Raw genomic sequence first — 18992 nt, forward strand, 5'->3', positions numbered from 1 at the left:
AAAGCCTTTTAAAGGGCATCAGCATGATGCAAGAGGTGGGGTTTGAAAATTGGGTTATTTAACCCTTGGTAGATTACCAAAGTTTGCAGCAATGTTTTAAATTGATGCAGGAAGACTGCAGTATACATTAGGATGCTCCCAATATCAATAACCAGGTACTGGCACAGTTGTACTAAAACAAATGGTAATATAAATTGCTGCAGACCCTCAGTAAATACCACCCCTGCTCCAAAGGTAAGGTGAATATTGGCACTGTCCTGAGAACTCTAAGAAAACATTGGCACAATCCCAATAAGCCATATTCAACAATACAATCCTAGGAACTCATATTGCAGAACTTAATATCATTTTAAGGCACCAACACCCAATTTCCCAATAGGAAAATTGTATCAAAACCAAAATACTGAAAACACTCATATCGAGTAACATCTGTGGAAAGAGAAAATTAATATTTCTGCTTAGGGGCCATTTGTCAAGAAAAGTAGTTCATCTACAATTAACAAAATAAGTTAAGGATAGAATGAGATCAAATCAACAATTTGAGAGGGAGAAGGGAACTGTATCAGTATTACAGTTGAACAAAGGGGACAATGGAGCCATGAGGGAGGAGCTGGTCAAAGTTAACTGGAAAGATACCCTAGCAGGGATGACAGTGGAACAACAATGGCAGGTATTTCTGGGAATAATACAGAAGGTACAGGATCAGTTCATTCCAAAGAGGAAGAAAGATTCCAAGAGGAGTAAGGGGTGACCGTGGCTGACAAAGGAAGTCAAGAACAGTATAAAAATAAAAGAGAAGAAGTATAACATAGCAAAGATGAGCGGGAAGCCAGAGGATTGGGATTTAAAGAGCAACAGAAGATAACTGAAAAGGCAATACGGGGAGAAAAGATCAGGTACGAAGGTAAACTACCCAAGAATATAAAGGAGGATAGTAAAAGCTTCTTTAGGTATGTGAAGAGGAAAAAAATAGTTAAGACCAAAGTTGGACCCTTGAAGACTGAAACAGGTGAATTTATTATGGGGAACAAGGAAATGGCAGACAAGTTGGACAGGTACTTTGTATCCGTCTTCATTAAGGAAGACACAAACAATTTCCCTGATGTACTGGTGGCCAGAGGATCTAGGGTGATGGAGGAACTGAAGGAAATTCACAATCGGCAGGAAATGGTGTTGGGTAGACTGATGCGACTGAAGGCTGATAAATCCCCAGGGCCTGATGGTCTGCATCGCAGTGTACTTAAGGAAGTGGCTCTAGAAATCGTGGACGCATTGGTGACCATTTCAAGTTCAAGTTTACATTTGTCACTGTACCAATTGGTACAGCGAGATTTGGGTTGCCAATTTTCCAGGATCAGTTCCTGTGGTTTGGAGGGTAGTTAATGTTATCACATTTTTTAAAAAAGGCAGGAGAGAAAAAAACAGAATTATAGACCAGTTAACCTGACATCGGTGGTGGGGAAGATGCTGCAGTCAATTATAAAATAATGAAATAGTGACACATTTGGATAGCAGTAACAGGATCGGTCCGAGTCAGCATGAATTTACGAAGGGGAAATCATGCTTGACTAATTTTCTGATATTTTTTGAGGATGTAACTAGGAAAATGGACAAGGGAGAGCCAGTGGATGTAGTGTACCTGGACTTTCAGAAAGCATTTGATAAGGTCCCACATAGGAGATTAGTGGGCAAAATTAGAGCACATGGTATTGGGGGTAAGGTACTGACATGGGTAGTAAATTGGTTGGGAGACAGGAAACAAAGAGTAGGGATTAACGGGTCCCTTTCAGAATGGCAGGCAGCAACTAGTGGGGTATGGTGCTGGGGCCGCAGCTATTTACAATATACATTAATGATTTAGGTGAAAGGATTCAAAGTAACATTAGCAAATTTGCAGATGACACAAAGCTGGGTGGCAGTATGAACTGTGAGGACGATGCTATGAGGATGCAGGGTGACTTGGACAGGTTTGGTGAGTGGGCAGATGCATGGCAGATGCAATTTAATGTGGATAAATGAGGTTATCCACTTTGGTGGCAAAAACAGGAAGGCAGATTATCTGAATGGTGTCAAGTTGGGAAAAGGGGAAGTACAAAGAGATCTGAGGATCCTTGTTCATTACTCACTGAAAGTAAGCATGCAGGTACAGCAGGCAGTGAAGAAGGCTAATGGCATGTTGGCCTTCATAACAAGAGGAGTTGAATATAGGAGCAAAGAGGTCAATAGACAATAGGTGCAGGAGTAGGCCATTCCGCCCTTCGAGCCAGCACCGCCATTCAACGTGATCATGGCTGATCATCCCCAATCAGTACCCCGTCCCTGCCTGCTCCCCATATCCCCTGACTCCGCTATCTTAAAAAGCCCTATTTAGCTCTCTCTTGAAAGTATCCAGAGAACCGGCCACCACCACCCTATGAAGCAGAGAATTCCACAGACTCACAACTCTCTGTGTGGAAAAAATGTTTCCTCGTCTTCGTTCTAAATGGCTTACCCCTTATTCTTAAATTGTGTCCCCTGGTTCTGGTCTTCCCCAACATCGGGAACAAGTTTCCTGCCTCTAGCGTATCCAAACCCTTAATAATCTTATATGTTTCAATAAGATCCCCTCTCATCCTTCTGAACTCCAGAGTGTACAAGCCCAGCCGCTCCATTCTCTCAGTATATGACAGTCCCGCCATCCCGGGAATTAACCTTGTAAACCTACGCTGCACTTCCTCAATCGCAAGAATGTCCTTCCTCAAATTAGGGGACCAAAATTGCACACAATACTCCAGGTGTGGTCTCACTAGGGCCCTGAACAACTGCAGAAGGTCCTCTTTGCTCCTATACTCGACTCCTCTAGTTATAAAGGCCAACATGCCATCCGCTTTCTTCACTGCCTGCTGTACCTGCATGCTTACTTTCATAGCCTGATGAACAAGGACCCCCAGATCCCATTGTACTTCCCCTTTTCCCAACTTGACGCCATATAGATAGTAATCTGCCTTCCTGTTTTTGATACCAAAGTGGATAACCTCACATTTATCCACATTAAACTTCATCTGCTATGCATCAGCCATGATCACATTGAATGGCGGTGCTGGCTCGAAGGGCCGAATGGCCTACTCCTGCACCTATTGTCTATTGTCAAAGGAAAATGTTTATAAAGTTGCCGAGGAAGAACAGTAGGCCAAAGAAAAGGATAATTTTGGGAAGACCACCAAAACACTGATAATGAGGAAAAGTAGAGAACATAAGTAATCTAGGAAGAAACAAGAGGACCAACTCTACCTGTATTTGTGAATATGTGAAAAGGAAATAAATCAGCAAAAATTAGTGAGGGCCCCCTCTGTGGTACATTATAATCAGGGAGAAATTATATCAGGGATATAGAGATATTAAACAAGTATTTTGAGTCTTCCTTCATGGAAAATAACAAAAACCTCTTGGAGAACAACAGATCTGGAGTGAATGAAAAGCTGAAAGAAGTTCCAGGTCCACCCACGATTTTCTGTCAACTAGTGGTCCGGCACTTCCTTTAATCTGGACAAAATTATGAGAGTGCACTTGAAATCCCCCACGCACCCGGAAGTCCAAAAATGTGGCGTCTAAGCCAGGATGGACGGCCAATCTCAACCACAAAACATTTGCGGCCGATCGGCAGGTCAAATTTGGACCCTATGGACGGGGCTCTGGAACTTGGGCCTGACCGGCAGATCCGTTCCCGCAGCCAACTTCTGAGGCTGACTGGCAGCCTAGGCGGACCATTTCAATACCATTCAACTCTTCTCTGAGGCTGTAACTGTGGTCGTGGTCCAGCAAAATGGATAATCCATCAAAGCTCTGGAACCAAGGATGCTGGAAAATCAGTGGTGGACCTGTACATCAATTTTTTTTAAAGGACTGGAAAAATAATAAGATTGAAAGCCAATACATATCGCGGCACAATGGTGCAATGATAGAGTTGCTACCAGAATCCCGGGTTCGATCCTGACTGAGGGAGCTGTCTGTATAGTTTGTACCTGAAATGATGTGACCACGTGGGTTTTCTCCAGATGCTCTGGCTTCCTCCCACATTCCAAAGACGTGAAAGTTTGTAGGTTAATTGGCTTCTGTAAATTGTCCCCAGTGTGTAGGATAGAACTAGTTCACTAGGATAGAACTGGTCAGCATGGACTTGGTGGGCTGAAGGGCCCGTTTCCATGCTCTATTTCTAAACTGAACTTTTCCAAGAGCTGATGACCTTCAGCTCGAGGTTTTGGAAATAGGTGATGCACTGGTTGCTAGGTTTCAAAGTTACATAGATTCTAAATAGTTCCCATAGACTGGAAGTTTACAGATGTAACCCTAATGTTTAAGAGGGGAGACAGAAAAAAGGTCAATTGACCTGACGTAAATAGTAAAGAAAGTATAACGAAGTGCAAGGCAACAAGGCACTTAAAAATGATCGTAGGATTGGAGTCACCATTTATTTATGAAAAGGAAATTATGCTTGATAAATCTGTTAGAATTTTCTGAGATTATAGGTTGTAGAATAGATTAGAACAAATCAATGCATTTGGACTTCCAGAAGGCCTTTGGGTAAGGTGCCAAATTAGAGCACATAGAATTGGGTAATGTTTGGCAAGAACTGAGGATTGGTTAGCAGACAGAGAAATTAGTAAGAATAAATGTCAATTACATTGGAAGCTGTAAGTAATGAGGCACTGCAGGGATCAATATGGGGGCTCCAGGCACTGACAATTTGTATATCACCTATCTGGGAACATCATTTCAGGTAGAAATGGCGAGCGAATTAGGTTTTTTTTCCAATTCTGTGAGATATAACCTTTTTTTTGCAAGCTTGTTGAACAGCTGACAAAAATATAGAGCAAGGATGGATTCACTGCAATCCTTTAAAAAAAACTGGACGTTCCTGGTTGTCAAGCATATCTGCAGGTAAAAATTAGGTTTGATTGTGATCATTCATATAAGAGCACATTCTAACTGGGGTGGAGGGGTGTTGGGTTGGGTGGAAGGGGGGCAGCTGTCTGGCTCAGTACCCCTGAACCAACTATTAAAAAAAGGCTTTTCAACATGTTTCGCCCTTTTCCCTTCTGCATTCATGTAAACATACGAATTATAAGCTAGAGAAAGCCTAGCTTTCTAAAGCCTGCACCACTGCAACTTCATCCGCACATTCCTGTTTACTTTTCTAGCATCTATTTCACTCTGACATGAAAATATTTAAGGATTTCATTTCCACTGCCGTTTGAGGGGAAGACTTCCAAATACTTCTGAATTTATCTTAAATTGATAACCCTTTATATTTAAACAGTGACCCATTGTTCTAGACTCTCCCAATTGAGAAAACATCCTCTCCACATTTACCCTGCCAAAATCCTCTCAGAATCGTATTTGTTTCAATCAAGTCATTACTCATTCTTCTAAACAAGCCTAGTCCGTCCAACCTTTCCTCATAAAACAACTAGCCCATTATTAATCTGGTAAACTTCCAAAACCGAACATGCTTTAATTTGATTTTTGAAACGATACTTGGATGTTAAATAGAAGGTGAAGTATTATTTAATCTCAAATTCCAATCCCTTGAAGAATCTCAGATGCAAATGTGGGTCAACATGTGGTTTACAATGTAGGAGCACTGAGAGATTATCATCACATCACATAATGAAATCTTATTTTAACTTGAATAAAGCAAGGATTCCAAGAATATTTTGTAACTGAGCACCAAAGTTTTTTGAGTACAAATGTGATATTTGACATCTAGGCTTACAACTGCAAAGAAACTTTGGTGGCTTGATCTGAGAAAAAAAGGATTCGCTTGTTCTAGACACAAAGCCACTCTCTGTCTCATGTGGGTTACATGCAAGTCATGTTCAATGGCAAGATAATGAAAAGGTAACATATAACAATACACTGTCAATAATCTGGCACTGTCATTCTTGCACTTATATTGCAGAAACATCCCAAGTCACAAAGTCTCGCACCAAGTCATATAACAAAATATTCAAATGTGAAAGGTATACCTTATTTTACAAGAGATATATGGGTTCAGGGACTTGAAGGCAATATTGTAGCAATGAAAACCGGAGACACACAAGGTCACAATTAAAGAAACAATTATATCATGAACATTTTACAACTGGAAGGAAGGGAGCGATCATGGAGAGATTTGAGAACAAGGATGAGGATTTTAAACTGTATGCAGTTTAAAACATAGGAGTGATTGGTGAATGGGAATTGACACAAACTAGGATAAAGGTAGTTTTGCATTATCAAAAATATAATTCAGTTAATTTCTATGACATTAACAATCTTCAAATTGTCAATTTGTCTGATCCAAATTACTACAGAACAGTTAATGAGCAGGACTTTGGGGAGGTCAGACAGGAGAAAGATCTGATCCTACACAAAGACAGTTTTAAATATGTAAAAGACACAACCAGCTGTATCTAGAAATCTGAAGTGTAGATTTAACTGATGAAGGATTTGGCACCATTGGTGGGGTGAGCTTGAGCTAGATGAACAATAAGGCAAATTTAGAAATAGTATGGAAGCTGACTTGTAGACTAGTGCATTTTGTGGAGGATGCATGCATAGAGACATTGGCGAGGTATGAAAAGAAGCAATTATTCATATTCTTTGTGCAGTGTGATGGATCCAGGGGAGGCAGCATCTAAACAGAAAATGCCGAGACAAACAGAAATCCCATTGACAAGAGCAGACATTCAATGTGGGCATTGCCTGAAAATGTTTTGATGAAAAGGTCATAGATTTTTTTTTAAATTACCGTTTTACTCTCCACAGATGCTGCATGACTTGCTGAGCATATCCAGGATTTTCTGATTTTAAGATTTACAACTTACGTATTTTTTTGATTGAACTATATCAGCCAAATGCGAGTCTTTTGCAATGCTTTATCATGCAAGATACCTACACGTGTTGGGAAGTTTTTATTTTCATTGTGGCGACATTACATATACAAATTTGGGGCTACTGCTAAGACTGTTCTTGGCATTCCATCATTGGTATGTGATTTTTCTTCCTCAAAGATGAAATCAAGAACTAGTGAATCATGAAGGCAAACCCAACATTGGAGTTTGGAACTAGCCCATTTCCAGCCAGAAAACGTGTTGTACAAAGTAGGTGACAAATGCATAAATTATTGTGAAAGACACTATCTGACGTCTTTCAAACAAATGGGCATTTTTATTAATATGTTCATATAAAAATAAGATACTGATTATAAACATTTGTAAATATTTAAAAACATACAAGTATAAAAACATTATTTACAACTAATGAACAAAATCACATCCTGAAAATTATCATTTTTTATTTTATTATGTGTTTCACAAAATGTTTAGCTGAAGCACCAGAGTACAATGGGACCAAAAATGGTTAAATCCCTCATAATTTAATAGTGACAATGAGTGAATGGTCAAACTGTTGTGGCTGCATATATAAAATGAATATGAAACCCGAGGAACAGGCCACAATTTCTTAACAATGACTTAGCCTTTAACATGTTACAGTAGATTGCAGGATGAGATGAATGTGGGATGATAGCTCAAGGAGAGCATGAACAAAGGCACATGTTTATTGTTGGGTGAATAGTTCGCTTTCATGCTGAATTCACAAAATTCTGTCTTACATTGTAATCTATTGTAAAGTGGTATGAATTATGAACAAACAGACTTTGCAAGCTGTGGAAATCTGAAAAGTTATCTTGATGAATTATAAGCTGAAAGGGTAGGTTACTTAAAACTAACATATACAATCGTCCATACATGGAAAACCAGTCAACCCAAGCTATACAGTTAACTCTTTAAAATAAAAATTGGAATAATTATCCATGTCTCAAGATTTTACATGTGAGCAGATGAGGACAATGAACTAGAATGAATTACAGTTCTTAGTTTGCCAATTTTAGAGATGGTACTCATAATAATGTTATATATCTTATGCTAGACAAGGAAATATTACAATGGGGAATTTTGCCTTTGAAAACACAGTGCAAAGCCATACCTCAATAATGTGTAGGGAGAATTTGGGAACTGCTCCCAGACATTCATCTATCAAAAGAATAGAGTGTCAGACTGATTCTTGTTAAGTATTTATGGAACACAAAGCACTGAGAAATAGTGAATACAAAAATATGCAAGCGTAGTTACAAAAATCTATTTCTGAGCCACAACTACTTCTAAAATACACATTTGTATTTAATACTTAAAATTAAGATGAAAATATGTCTTAAGCAGAGAATGGAGTAATGTCACATAATATCCAAGTTATTAGACAAACGAGTTCCCTGATAATAAGTAAAAAATTCACTCTTCACTTCAATTATTTTAATGGCACACAATTAACAATCCACTAAATGTAATCAAGGCTTAAATATACGCCAATAAGACATTTTTAAAAAGAAAACCACAGCATTTCCTAAGCAGCTCTACATAGCTAAAAGAGAGACTTTTTTTTAGCTAGATTGGCTTTTAAAAAACTTCAGACTTTGGCATGGAAAACTTGCAACATTATTAAAGGGGCAGTTCTCACACAGATTACACAGGCAAAAATCTTTCAGCAAAATTCCACTTAAGATCTTAGGATAACACCAAGCCCCGGGCTTTGAGAGATAAATCACAAAAATTGGAGAAAGAGCAAAAGAGAATACTGTATGTTAGCGAGATAAAGACAGATAGGAAGAGACTTTAGTTTTGAACCAACGGAGATGATATGATCAGGTATTTTGTAGGTGCTGTTTCAGCCCTGACAATTGGATCCAAAAAATTGGTATCAAGAGCCTTAAAAGTTACTTAATACCAGAACTTGTTTTAAAGTCAGAGTGTTTGTAGTTTACTTTTAACAAAATGAGATATGTTGGCATTGACAAATAGAGAACACATTGTGCAGCCTCTACATCAACTGATCATGGGCCAAATATAATACAAATCAATCTTGATCAATCAATACAGAGTAATCTTGTTCACTGCTTTATCAATTGTAAATTAAAAAATGCATAACATTTTTGACCGAGGGAAAATTAAATTCCAATAGTTGGCCTAAAAATAATGAAAGCTCATGTTGCACTGACTGAATTTTGATCTCCATATTGTGGTATTACATGGACATAAGAATTTTGTAGCCAAAAAATATTTGTAAATTTTAAGAAATTATGGGCATATTTTAAATTGCAGTAATTTCAGTGTTTCAATGCTGGTCCCATCTTCTGCAAAAATATCCTAGGGAACTGCTTTATTTCCCCTACATTCAGTCTGAAGGGGCCCCAACTCGAAATGTCACCTATCCACGTTCTCCAGAGATGCTGCTGGACCAGCTGAGTTACTCCAGCATATTGTGTCCTTTTTTGACTGATAATTCAGCCTAGTCAGAAATCTAGTTCCATACCAAGTCTGGGAATTTGTATTTAGGTAGTTCTTTAAGATCGATTTAAATATAGGGCTAACAGGGCCAGTTGTATTTCAGGGCAAAACAGCAGAGATTGCTCTTTCATGCTGTACAGTGTCCTTTTAATATAGTTTTGAAACGAGTAGCTCAGAAAAAAAATAATTCAGCAAGATGATTTTTTTGATACCAGTCGTCCTCACAGGTTATCGTATTTAAACTGGAGAACTTGTTATTGCAGTTTCACCAAAGACGTTGGCATATGAGGATTTGAGGAACTGGACATAGTTATGCATGCTGCGGTTAGTGCATTCCGACTGCTCCAGGCGATCCTTCAAATCTTCTAAGCGACTCTGGAAACGCCTCTCAGCCTAAGAAATAATTGGATTTGACAAGATACTTTCAATAGTAATAATAGAAAGCCTTTACCATATAAACAGCTTCACAGAAGTACCACAGTGATTTCTCCATGGTCAAGTAGCTCAAAATGCTCTCCCTTTACCAATTCCCTTGTTCCTCACCTGTATTTTCCAGGATGTCCCATTGTACCATACCCAAATGTTCATTATTTGAACCATTCCTTTGAACCATTAGCCGTAAGCTTTGATTAAGTCCCTGTTAACCGCAGCAGCATGTATTGTATTTATTTACCTTTCTTGTACATCAGTGGAGCTGCACACTAAATCTCGTTGCACTGACGTGCAATGACAATAAAAGATATATTATTATTATATTATTATTATTATTAAAGCAATCTAGCCTTTAGACTCTCCTTCCTTATCATGTTAATTTCCAGTGACAATGAATGGATAATAAACAGTGGTAGCAAGCCTAATCATTTTCTCCTTCCTATCGTAGGGCGAGAGTGTACTGATCAGAGATCTAGATAGGATTGAGTCAGTCATATAGCATGGAAGCAGCCCTTAGGCACAACTCATCCTTGTCGATATGATGTCCCATCCAAGTTTATCCCATTTGCCCACGTTTGGTCCATTTCCCTCTGAACCACTCTGTTCCATGTATCTTCCCAAATCTCTTTTAAATGTTGTTATTGACCCTGCCTCAACTACCTCATCTGGCAAACCCATCACCATCTGTCTAAAGAAGTTGCCCCTAAGGTATCCTGCGCTCTAATGATTAAAGTCCTAGCCTATCCAACTTCTCCCTATTGCTCATGCCTTCAAGTCTTGACAACGTATAAATTAAATATTTATATGTTTAATCAGAACAGGAATTGTGTTACTTGCAACCTACATCATCTTTGCTCCGCCGTAGTTGAGTCAATTCTGTTTTTGTTCTGCTCAATTGAGCCTCAAGGTCCAGTATTTTGTTCTGTGATGTCCGTTCCTTTGAAGTAGCTCTCTCTCTGGATTGGTCCACCTACACAAACAAATGGATATGGTCATAACAGCTAAACTTTTCCTGTTTAGGATTTGTCTTGCATACCAGGAATTGTTTCATCTCATAGAAGGGGGAGTAGAACAGCTTCATGGTAACTGGCAAAATAAAACAATGGAGTAAGGAAATTCAATGGATTTTTTTGATAAGCATTAGCATCTGTAATAATGCACTTAAAAAAGTGGGATGGAAACCAATGAAACAACTTTTAAATATAATTTAGTCACTTAGAAAAGCATCATTAATAGTTCTAAAATAAATTGGCAGTGGTGAGACTTAAAATGAATAGCAAGAATCTGACATTAAAATTATGGGCTCAGGGGTCTTCTGCACAATTGTAGAAGTCCAGAACTTCACCTGCATCTCCAAAAATTCACATCCACCACCTCAATGGCTCAGGGCAATGGAGGCACAGGAACATCCTCTCCATAATCACCATGTCATGATCCTGCAGGATGTTATATGTTTTAATAAGTCATTCTCCTACACAAGACTCGTCTGCCCAACCCATCCTTTAAGACTATCTATGCATTCCACATACCAGTCCAGAAAATCTTCTAAAAACAAAGAAAGTGCAGATGCTGGTTCATACCAAAGATAATTACAAAATGCTGGAGTAACTCATCGGAACAGGCAGCATTTCTGGAGAAAAGGATATATTTAATCTTTCCTTAACTAAGGAGACCAATACTGTATTGCAGATCTCACCAATGCCCTACATACTGGGGCTAAATGACCTTACAGCTCTCTTCCTACTGTTAGTAAATCTCAACGAACTAACCTGGCGCCTGGCATCATCGATGGAAGTCTCCAGCTGACGAGTTAGGCTAGAACACTCACGGGATTTCTCCTCCAAACGCTGCTGATTATGATGAATTGTGTCCTCCCGTTGTGCCACCACCAGTGTTAGCTCTCGATTATGTGTACTAACATCTTCCAGTTTCCTACAAAAGTGATCAATGCACTTTTAAGATGCAATATCCTTACAGTTCACAAAATGCTTTGTCTGTATTTGTAACAAGACATACCATTTAATTTTGATTATTCTATTCACACCCCCTTTAAAAAAAATTAGGCTTCTACCTCACTCCAGGGATTGAGTGCTTAATCAGGCAGGGCTAGTTATAATCTTTGAGGTGTGATATTAAACTGTTGCCAATTTAGCTATTCTTATAGTTCAGGAGTATATTGACCATCCCATAGCATGATTAGGGTTACTTTCTCATTGTTAGGTTTAAATGGTGGAACTCTGTATCAACAGGGCCATCTGTAACATTAAAAATGTGAAAGTAGATGAGAAAACGACCTCTCCCAATATTCTGGTCATGTTTTCTACAAATACTAGAGACTGATTAACTTTTCATTCACCTCTTCACTGTTTGTGGCAGCACACCAAGCACAAATAGCTGCCACCTTTGTCTTTGACATGGCAAGCCATGAGCATTTTGTGCAAATTATGTTAAGAAATTTGACATTTATGTAATTTACCCAGGTGAGAACATTTATGTTATTGGAACATAAACATATCTCGTTCAACTCGCCAAACAAGTTCAGAATTTAACCAATTCCAAAAAATCAGTCGCAATTGCACACTGCAAATGTTTACCACTATAAAATGAAATATTTTACATCTGGCAGTGTTGATTTGACTGCAAGAAAACATGGCCTCATGAATATGCACCCCCTTAATTCATGACCCATCCGTGTTCTACCAAATATTGTCATTTCACTTATTTATTGGTTTTGTACTTATGATTGGTTGATAATTTTTGAACGTTTGCAAGAATGACACTTTTTAACAAGTGTGACATAGTGCAATAATTTGATTTTAAAATTTGGTAGAAAGTTTATCAATTTTCAACCAAAGCTCAGATTAGGCTACATCATTGCATAATGGTATTTGGATCTCCCCATCCCATCCCCTTAAAAACACATTCAATTGCAGAGATGCAAAAGATTCATTTAGAATCTGCAGCAAATTAAATAAACTGATTTTATCATGAACTGGGTCGTTTCAAACAAAAATCTAGAATAGTTAGGAGTGATGAATCGGAAATTCCAATACCTGGCCAAACAAGCCAAGGAAACAATAGCCGTTTTAAGAGCAGGTCATTATGACAAGGGGGAATAACTTGTTAACAGGTAAGAAATCTCGCTGAGACACCAACCCCATAAAATGTACAATAAGGCTATATATATTTTATTTTAAATGTGAAGGAATAAATAAATTCCTCTTTCAGTATAACAAGAATTTCAGTGCAACCTACCTCCTTTAAATTACACTCAACTAACCTTTCCAAAGTTTCCAATTTCAACTTTAAATTATGATTTTCTTCTTGCACACTGTGATACTTCTCTCTTGACCTTCCACCTAGTTCCTCTATCTGTGAAAATAAGGAATCAAACTGCAGAAAGTTAAAAAATAACTAAATTTAATGAAGATAGACACAAAAAGCTGGAGTAACTCAGCGGGACAGGCAGCATCTCTGGAGAGAAGGAATGGGTTATGTTTTGGGTCAAGACCCTTCTTCAGACTGGTTAGGGATAAGGGAAATGAGAGATATAGACGGTGATGTGGAGAGATAAAGAACAATGAATGAAAGATATGCAAAAAAGTAACACAGATAAAGCAACAGGCCATTGTACGCTGTTTGTAGGGTGAAAATGAGAAGCTAATGTGACTTGGGTGGGGGTGGGATAGAGGGAGAGGGATAATGTGTAAGTCAACATTTCAGGCAGAGATCACGCATCAGAACGGAAGACGAACAGGAAAGATTGTCAGCATATGGCAGGACAAAGGAGGATGGGTAGATAAAAAATGCTGGAGTATCTCAGGCAGCATCACTGGAGAGAAGGTGTCGTTTCGGGTTGAGAACCTTCTTCAGACTGATCATGGGATTAGACAGAGGATGGGATAGAGGCAGGTGGGGGACAAGTGGAACCAGATGAGCAGATGTAACTAGGTGGTGGAAGGTAATGGGAGGGATGAACAAAGGAAGAAGAAAACTAGGTAGACATTTGAATGTTCGTAAGAGGAGAGAACCAGAAGCACGTGTTATTTTCCAACTGCTGTTTTTTGTTGAAAACACAAAAAATGAAAGCTAAAAAAAAATGAAAACTGCCAAAAAAAGTTTAACCTCCACGGATTTATACTGGCTATTCCATTGGATGCTCCTCATCCACATACATTTAGTAAATATAATAGTCAACGCGACATGTGTCAAACTAGAGGCAAAGAATAAATTGAGACAACTGCTAGAGCTTTCTGGTTTTTGCAGTGAGATATTAATCACACACTTTAGTTGCTTTGTTTAAAACCTTGCATCCCGTTTCACAAATGCCTTATGTACGCAGACATAAAAGCTATTTTACAAACAGCAAACTCTCTCATGATACAACATAAATGAATTTAGAGTTGTTGACTGCCATTAATATAGAACCTTTTACATTCAGTTAATCACTGTGTTTAACATAAAAAGCTACATGGACAGAATTTCCAAACCTCCATCCTGAGATCACATATAATGGAGGACTGATCCACATTTTTCTTCTCATACATGGCCAGCTGTTGCTGGCAGTCCTGTAGTTTATGTTCAGTTAACTTCAACAACTCGGGAACAGATTCAAGATCACTCAGTTTTTTCTGCATTTGTCTACGCACCTGCAGCAGAAATACAGATATCAAAGAGACCGTCAAAAGTATATTAATTACTGTAAACCAAAATGTTAATACCATAAACATTTGAAAACAAATGTCCTATTGTTCCCCAGGTACATTCATCCAGTAATTAACTGAGTCATCCAACAAGAAGGATGTCGCCAGACCCCACTAAAGCTGCATACTAAACCTGCTGGACTAACATACAAAATAGTTCTCTGATCTAATGCAAGTCAGATTCAGGTTAGTTTGTCACATGCACCCCAGTACAATGAAATTAATTGTTAACAAAGGGGAAAGAGAAAAGTGAAGGAGTTGAATCGATAAAATAAGCTTTTTGGTTATCAAATTAATGCCATGTAGATTTATCTTTAATAATATCAAATGACTTTTCACAAAACTTTTTTATTTCTAAAATGTATTATTTCCGTTAAACTCTAGCGAAATAGAACTGTAATTGAACTACTCAAGCTTTCAAAGCCACATTTCAAAATAGCCGCAGTTATAGACACCATTCTGTTTCCCTTTCTATCTCCATCTGAAGGGCTAGTGGAGAATTTTAAAATATAAATAATAGCCGCTAGCATAAGGGAATTGTTTCCCACTTCACAACCAGTGGTCACCTGGTCAATTTCGATATTCACTTCATCTTTCAGTAACTTGTTCTCCCTCTCTGCCTTCTCCAGCTTTATATTGTAATCATCTGCCTCCAAACGTGTCTTTATCACCTAGATCCATTGACAAGAATTTTATTACATTGGAATTTTAAAATAGTGAAATGCAAAATTTGACAAACTTTGAAAAAATTTGAAAAGATTTGAAAAAATTTGAAAAAATTTGAAAAGATACCCACTTTACAATTATATTCAAAATCCCTATAATGAAGCTGTTGAATATTTTGTCAGCATTGTCAATGTACACCTCCCTCAATGATTAACCACAGGGGTTGTAAAGTAATTTTAATTCACATTTAATGTTCATTTTTAAATTAAATTAAATTAAATTTCTTTATTTATATAGCACATTTTTAGTCAACTTGCATTGACCCCAAAGTGCTTCACATAATTACATCCACACACACAGGCAAAGGTGGGTGAAGTATCTTGCCCAAGGACACACACAGGCAAAGGTGGGTGAAGTGTCTTGCCCAAGGACACAACGACAGTATGCACTCCAAGCGGGATTCGAACCAGCTACCTTCCGGTTGCCAGCCGAACACTTAGCCCATTGTGCCATCTGTCGTCCAACGTTACTATTGTCTTCTTATATTGTACAAAAGCCTTCTCACGCAACCACACAAAGAAAATTAACATTCCATCTGCATTGGAAGAACATCCAAAATTGTGAGTGCCAAAGGTTGGATCATAGGCTAAAATTACAAAAAAATATTTGTGCCTACCAAATTGGTCAAACACACCCTCAGATGTTCCGAAATCCCCAACTATTTACCTGAGATTTGTAACTGTCCACCAGCCCTTCATAGTGTTTGATAGAGATTTTTAGTTGTTGCATCTCAGTCTGAGCAAACATGAACTTTTCCTCCAAAGCATTCATATTTGCCTAAATATGTTTGGAAATAAAAAAATATTCAATGTGGGGTTTGCTGGGATTGCAATAAAAATGTCAAATTAATCATTTTAACATTCTGGTCTGCTTTAAAATATCCTCTTGGGTACATTGCACAGAGATTGCACACTTACAGAACCATGCACAATATTGCCCACCATCTAATCTTAGAGTAACTCAGGGGACTCATTATATCCCAAGAAGGTCTTTCAAATGCAAACTCAAAACACATAATTGAAACAAGATCAGATATGAATCATTAATCTAGTTTATTCTACACAAGTATAAATTAAGATAATAGATATGAATCATAAATAATATTCCCTGTCCTTTAGATGCAATTTTGTTGCAGAGTAGATTAGATTAGTCTATTATCAAGGACAAAGGAGGGAATCTATGCTTGGAGTCGGAGGATGTAGGCGGCATACTAAATGAGTACTTTGCATCTGTATTCACCGAGGAGGAATTGGACAGGAATTGGATAATGATGTGAAGAATACAAATAAGCTGGGGCAGTTTGAGATCATGAAGGTGTTGCAGAGGCTCCTGAAGAGCATGAAGGTAGATAAGACCCCAGGGCATGATAGGACCTATTCCGGGTTATTGAGGGAGGCATGGGAGGAGATTGCGGGGGTCCTGATGAGGAACTTTATTTTTTTCTCTAGCCACAGGCAAGATCCTGGAATACCAGAGAGTGGCCTGTATTGTTCCTTTGTTTAAAAAGGGAAGTAGGAAGAATCCAGGGAACTATACATAGGCCAGTGAGTCTCACGTCAATGGTAGGAAAACCATTGAAGAGAGTGCTTCGAGAAAGGATTTACTTCAGAAATCCTTTCTCGAAGCATTCTCTTAAGTTAGTTAATACACAACCTGCTGCTTGCAAAGCCGTGCTGTCTATACCTAATTAGCCCACTCTCTTCCAAATGGGAGTAGGCTAATTTGGGACAGACATCACAGCTTTGTACACAGCAGGTTATGTATTAACTAACTATCTTGAGTTTTTTAGGGAGATGATGAATGAGATTGATAGAGGTAGGGTAGTGGATGTTGTACAGGGATTTTAATAAGGCTTTTAATAAGGTTCTTTATGGTTGACTGAGTTCTATGTATACTAGGATGCAAAGACATTTTTCATCAAGCGTATAGAGTAGACAGTGTACGCTAATGGTAGATATAGCAATAAATAAAACAAAAGCAAAACAGTAAAATAGTGCAAAGATTGTGGTTTAATCCGAAGTAGTGCAAAAAAGTGCAATAATGGAATAATCAATGAGAAAGAGCCAAGAGTAATTGCATGTGGCAGCATCTCCGGTATTGAGATGTGAAAGAGGTAATTAGTTCAGCAGCATGATAACGTGGGAAAGATGTTTTTTCGTCTGGATGTTCGGGTTTTCAACCTTCTATATATTCTCCCGAAATGGAGAAGGGAAAAAAGGGATTTCTCTGGGCGACAGGTGTCTTTGACAATATTTCCAGCCTTCCTGATGCAATGTACTACAAAGATAGTCCAGATGGAAGGAAGTGATAAGCTTGTGCAGGCATGGGCAGTGTTCATCAATCTCTGTGGGTTCATGCAATCAAAAACAGAGCAGTTGTCATACTAGTCCTCGTGGAAATGCCAAATCATCTCAGCTGTATAAAAATGTAAAAACTATGATGCACTCCTTGATCATTTAATCAATGCGAGGGGTCCAGGTAAGGTTTCTGGTGAAATGGAGGGTAACGAACTGTTCATCAACTCCATCCGGATTGATCGCTTTTCAAGAGTTTACCCTCATGAAAGTAGATCTGCCACCGAGATGGAAGAGGACACCTTGGTAGAACTTTGTTGTTTATTTCAAAATGGGTGTAAAAGAAAGAATGCATTGTTGCAAGAAATCACCCATGATTTTAACATTAGCCCAGGATGGTATTTAGGTCCTTCCACATTTGCCTGGCCAGTTGACTTTTATATACCTGTTAATGGAGAATTTTGAGCAAGAAAATCTTTACCTTCATTGTCTCATTCTCTATTTTGATGGATGTGCTTTCTGAGGACATCTTGTGGAGTCTGTCCACGAGTGAATCCAGGTCTCCTCTAGCCTTATCCTCCACATTATGAGTTTGATCCAGTAGACCCGTAACACGGCTGCCAGAAGAAAACTTATTACCTTAAAGATACTGTCCACATGCTCTCCTTTTGCATATACAACTCATTTCAGGTCACAATCTTTGTTCATTTGTTGGCAACATTAAAAAATGCCAATGTAATTAGTCAATTGAAATTCATTTTGCAAATAGATTTAGTTTATGCTTTTGCTACAGTTTGCAGCCACTAAGTGTATTGTTATCGCCTTATATCCTGCATTACTGCCAATTTCAAAAATTTGTAATGCCAAAGAAGATCATCTGGCTAAGGAAAGGGAGTTGTGTAACACATCAAATAAATTCAATGCCTCATAAACGAATATCAACAGCTGTGTTGCAAAGGTAATTTGCAAAGGTGAATCTCTGGAACTCTCTGCCACAGAGGGTAGTTGAGGCCAGTTCATTGGCTATATTTAAGAGGGAGTTAGATGTGGCCCTTGTGGCTAAGGGGATCAGAGAATATGGAGAGAAGGCAGGTACGGGATACTGAGTTGGATGATCAGCCATGATCATATTGAATGGCGGTGCAGGCTCGAAGGGCCGAATGGCCTACTCCTGCACCTAATTTCTATGTTTCTAATTGTTGTTTCAGAAAATAAAACGGTCACAATATAAAACCAAGCTGCATCTCTACTTCACCACAGTTTTGCATCACATGGTTTTATAAGAATCGCATTTCAAAAATGTGTTTTAAAAATAGACTTTAAGGCAACTGTTTCCCATAATACTTCATAAACTGAATATTAAGACAATCTGGTTTATTTGTTCAAAAATATTTAAACAGTGAAAAAGGAAGCTCTACTGAAGGTCACCAGGAAGTGCACCAACCCGGGGAAAGCCACGAGTAGATACCTAAACA

At 38.4% G+C, this 18992-nt stretch overlaps 1 protein-coding gene across 7 annotated transcripts in view; it reads right to left on the minus strand.

Moving 5' to 3' along the window:
* Window positions 1-7165: 7165 nt before the first annotated feature.
* The window catches only part of odf2 (outer dense fiber of sperm tails 2), a 29149-nt gene continuing 17322 nt past the window's right edge, over window positions 7166-18992 (minus strand). For 5 of the 7 annotated variants that reach the window (XM_033048601.1, XM_033048605.1, XM_033048602.1 and 2 more), the window contains 8 exons: window positions 17999-18134; window positions 15890-16000; window positions 15064-15168; window positions 14285-14443; window positions 13075-13166; window positions 11564-11726; window positions 10639-10764; window positions 9250-9755 (listed from right to left, as the gene is read on the minus strand). In XM_033048601.1, coding sequence (XP_032904492.1) covers window positions 9600-9755; window positions 10639-10764; window positions 11564-11726; window positions 13075-13166; window positions 14285-14443; window positions 15064-15168; window positions 15890-16000; window positions 17999-18134 — 1048 coding nt within the window. In that variant the 3' untranslated portion in view covers window positions 9250-9599. Of the gene's footprint in view, window positions 9756-10638; window positions 10765-11563; window positions 11727-13074; window positions 13167-14284; window positions 14444-15063; window positions 15169-15889; window positions 16001-17998; window positions 18135-18992 lie in introns of all 7 variants that reach the window. The other 2 variants (XM_033048598.1, XM_033048604.1) reach the window with 2 other exon arrangements.

The sequence above is a fragment of the Amblyraja radiata genome, chromosome 32 (assembly GCF_010909765.2).
Source record: "Amblyraja radiata isolate CabotCenter1 chromosome 32, sAmbRad1.1.pri, whole genome shotgun sequence".
Lineage (NCBI taxonomy): Eukaryota > Metazoa > Chordata > Chondrichthyes > Rajiformes > Rajidae > Amblyraja > Amblyraja radiata.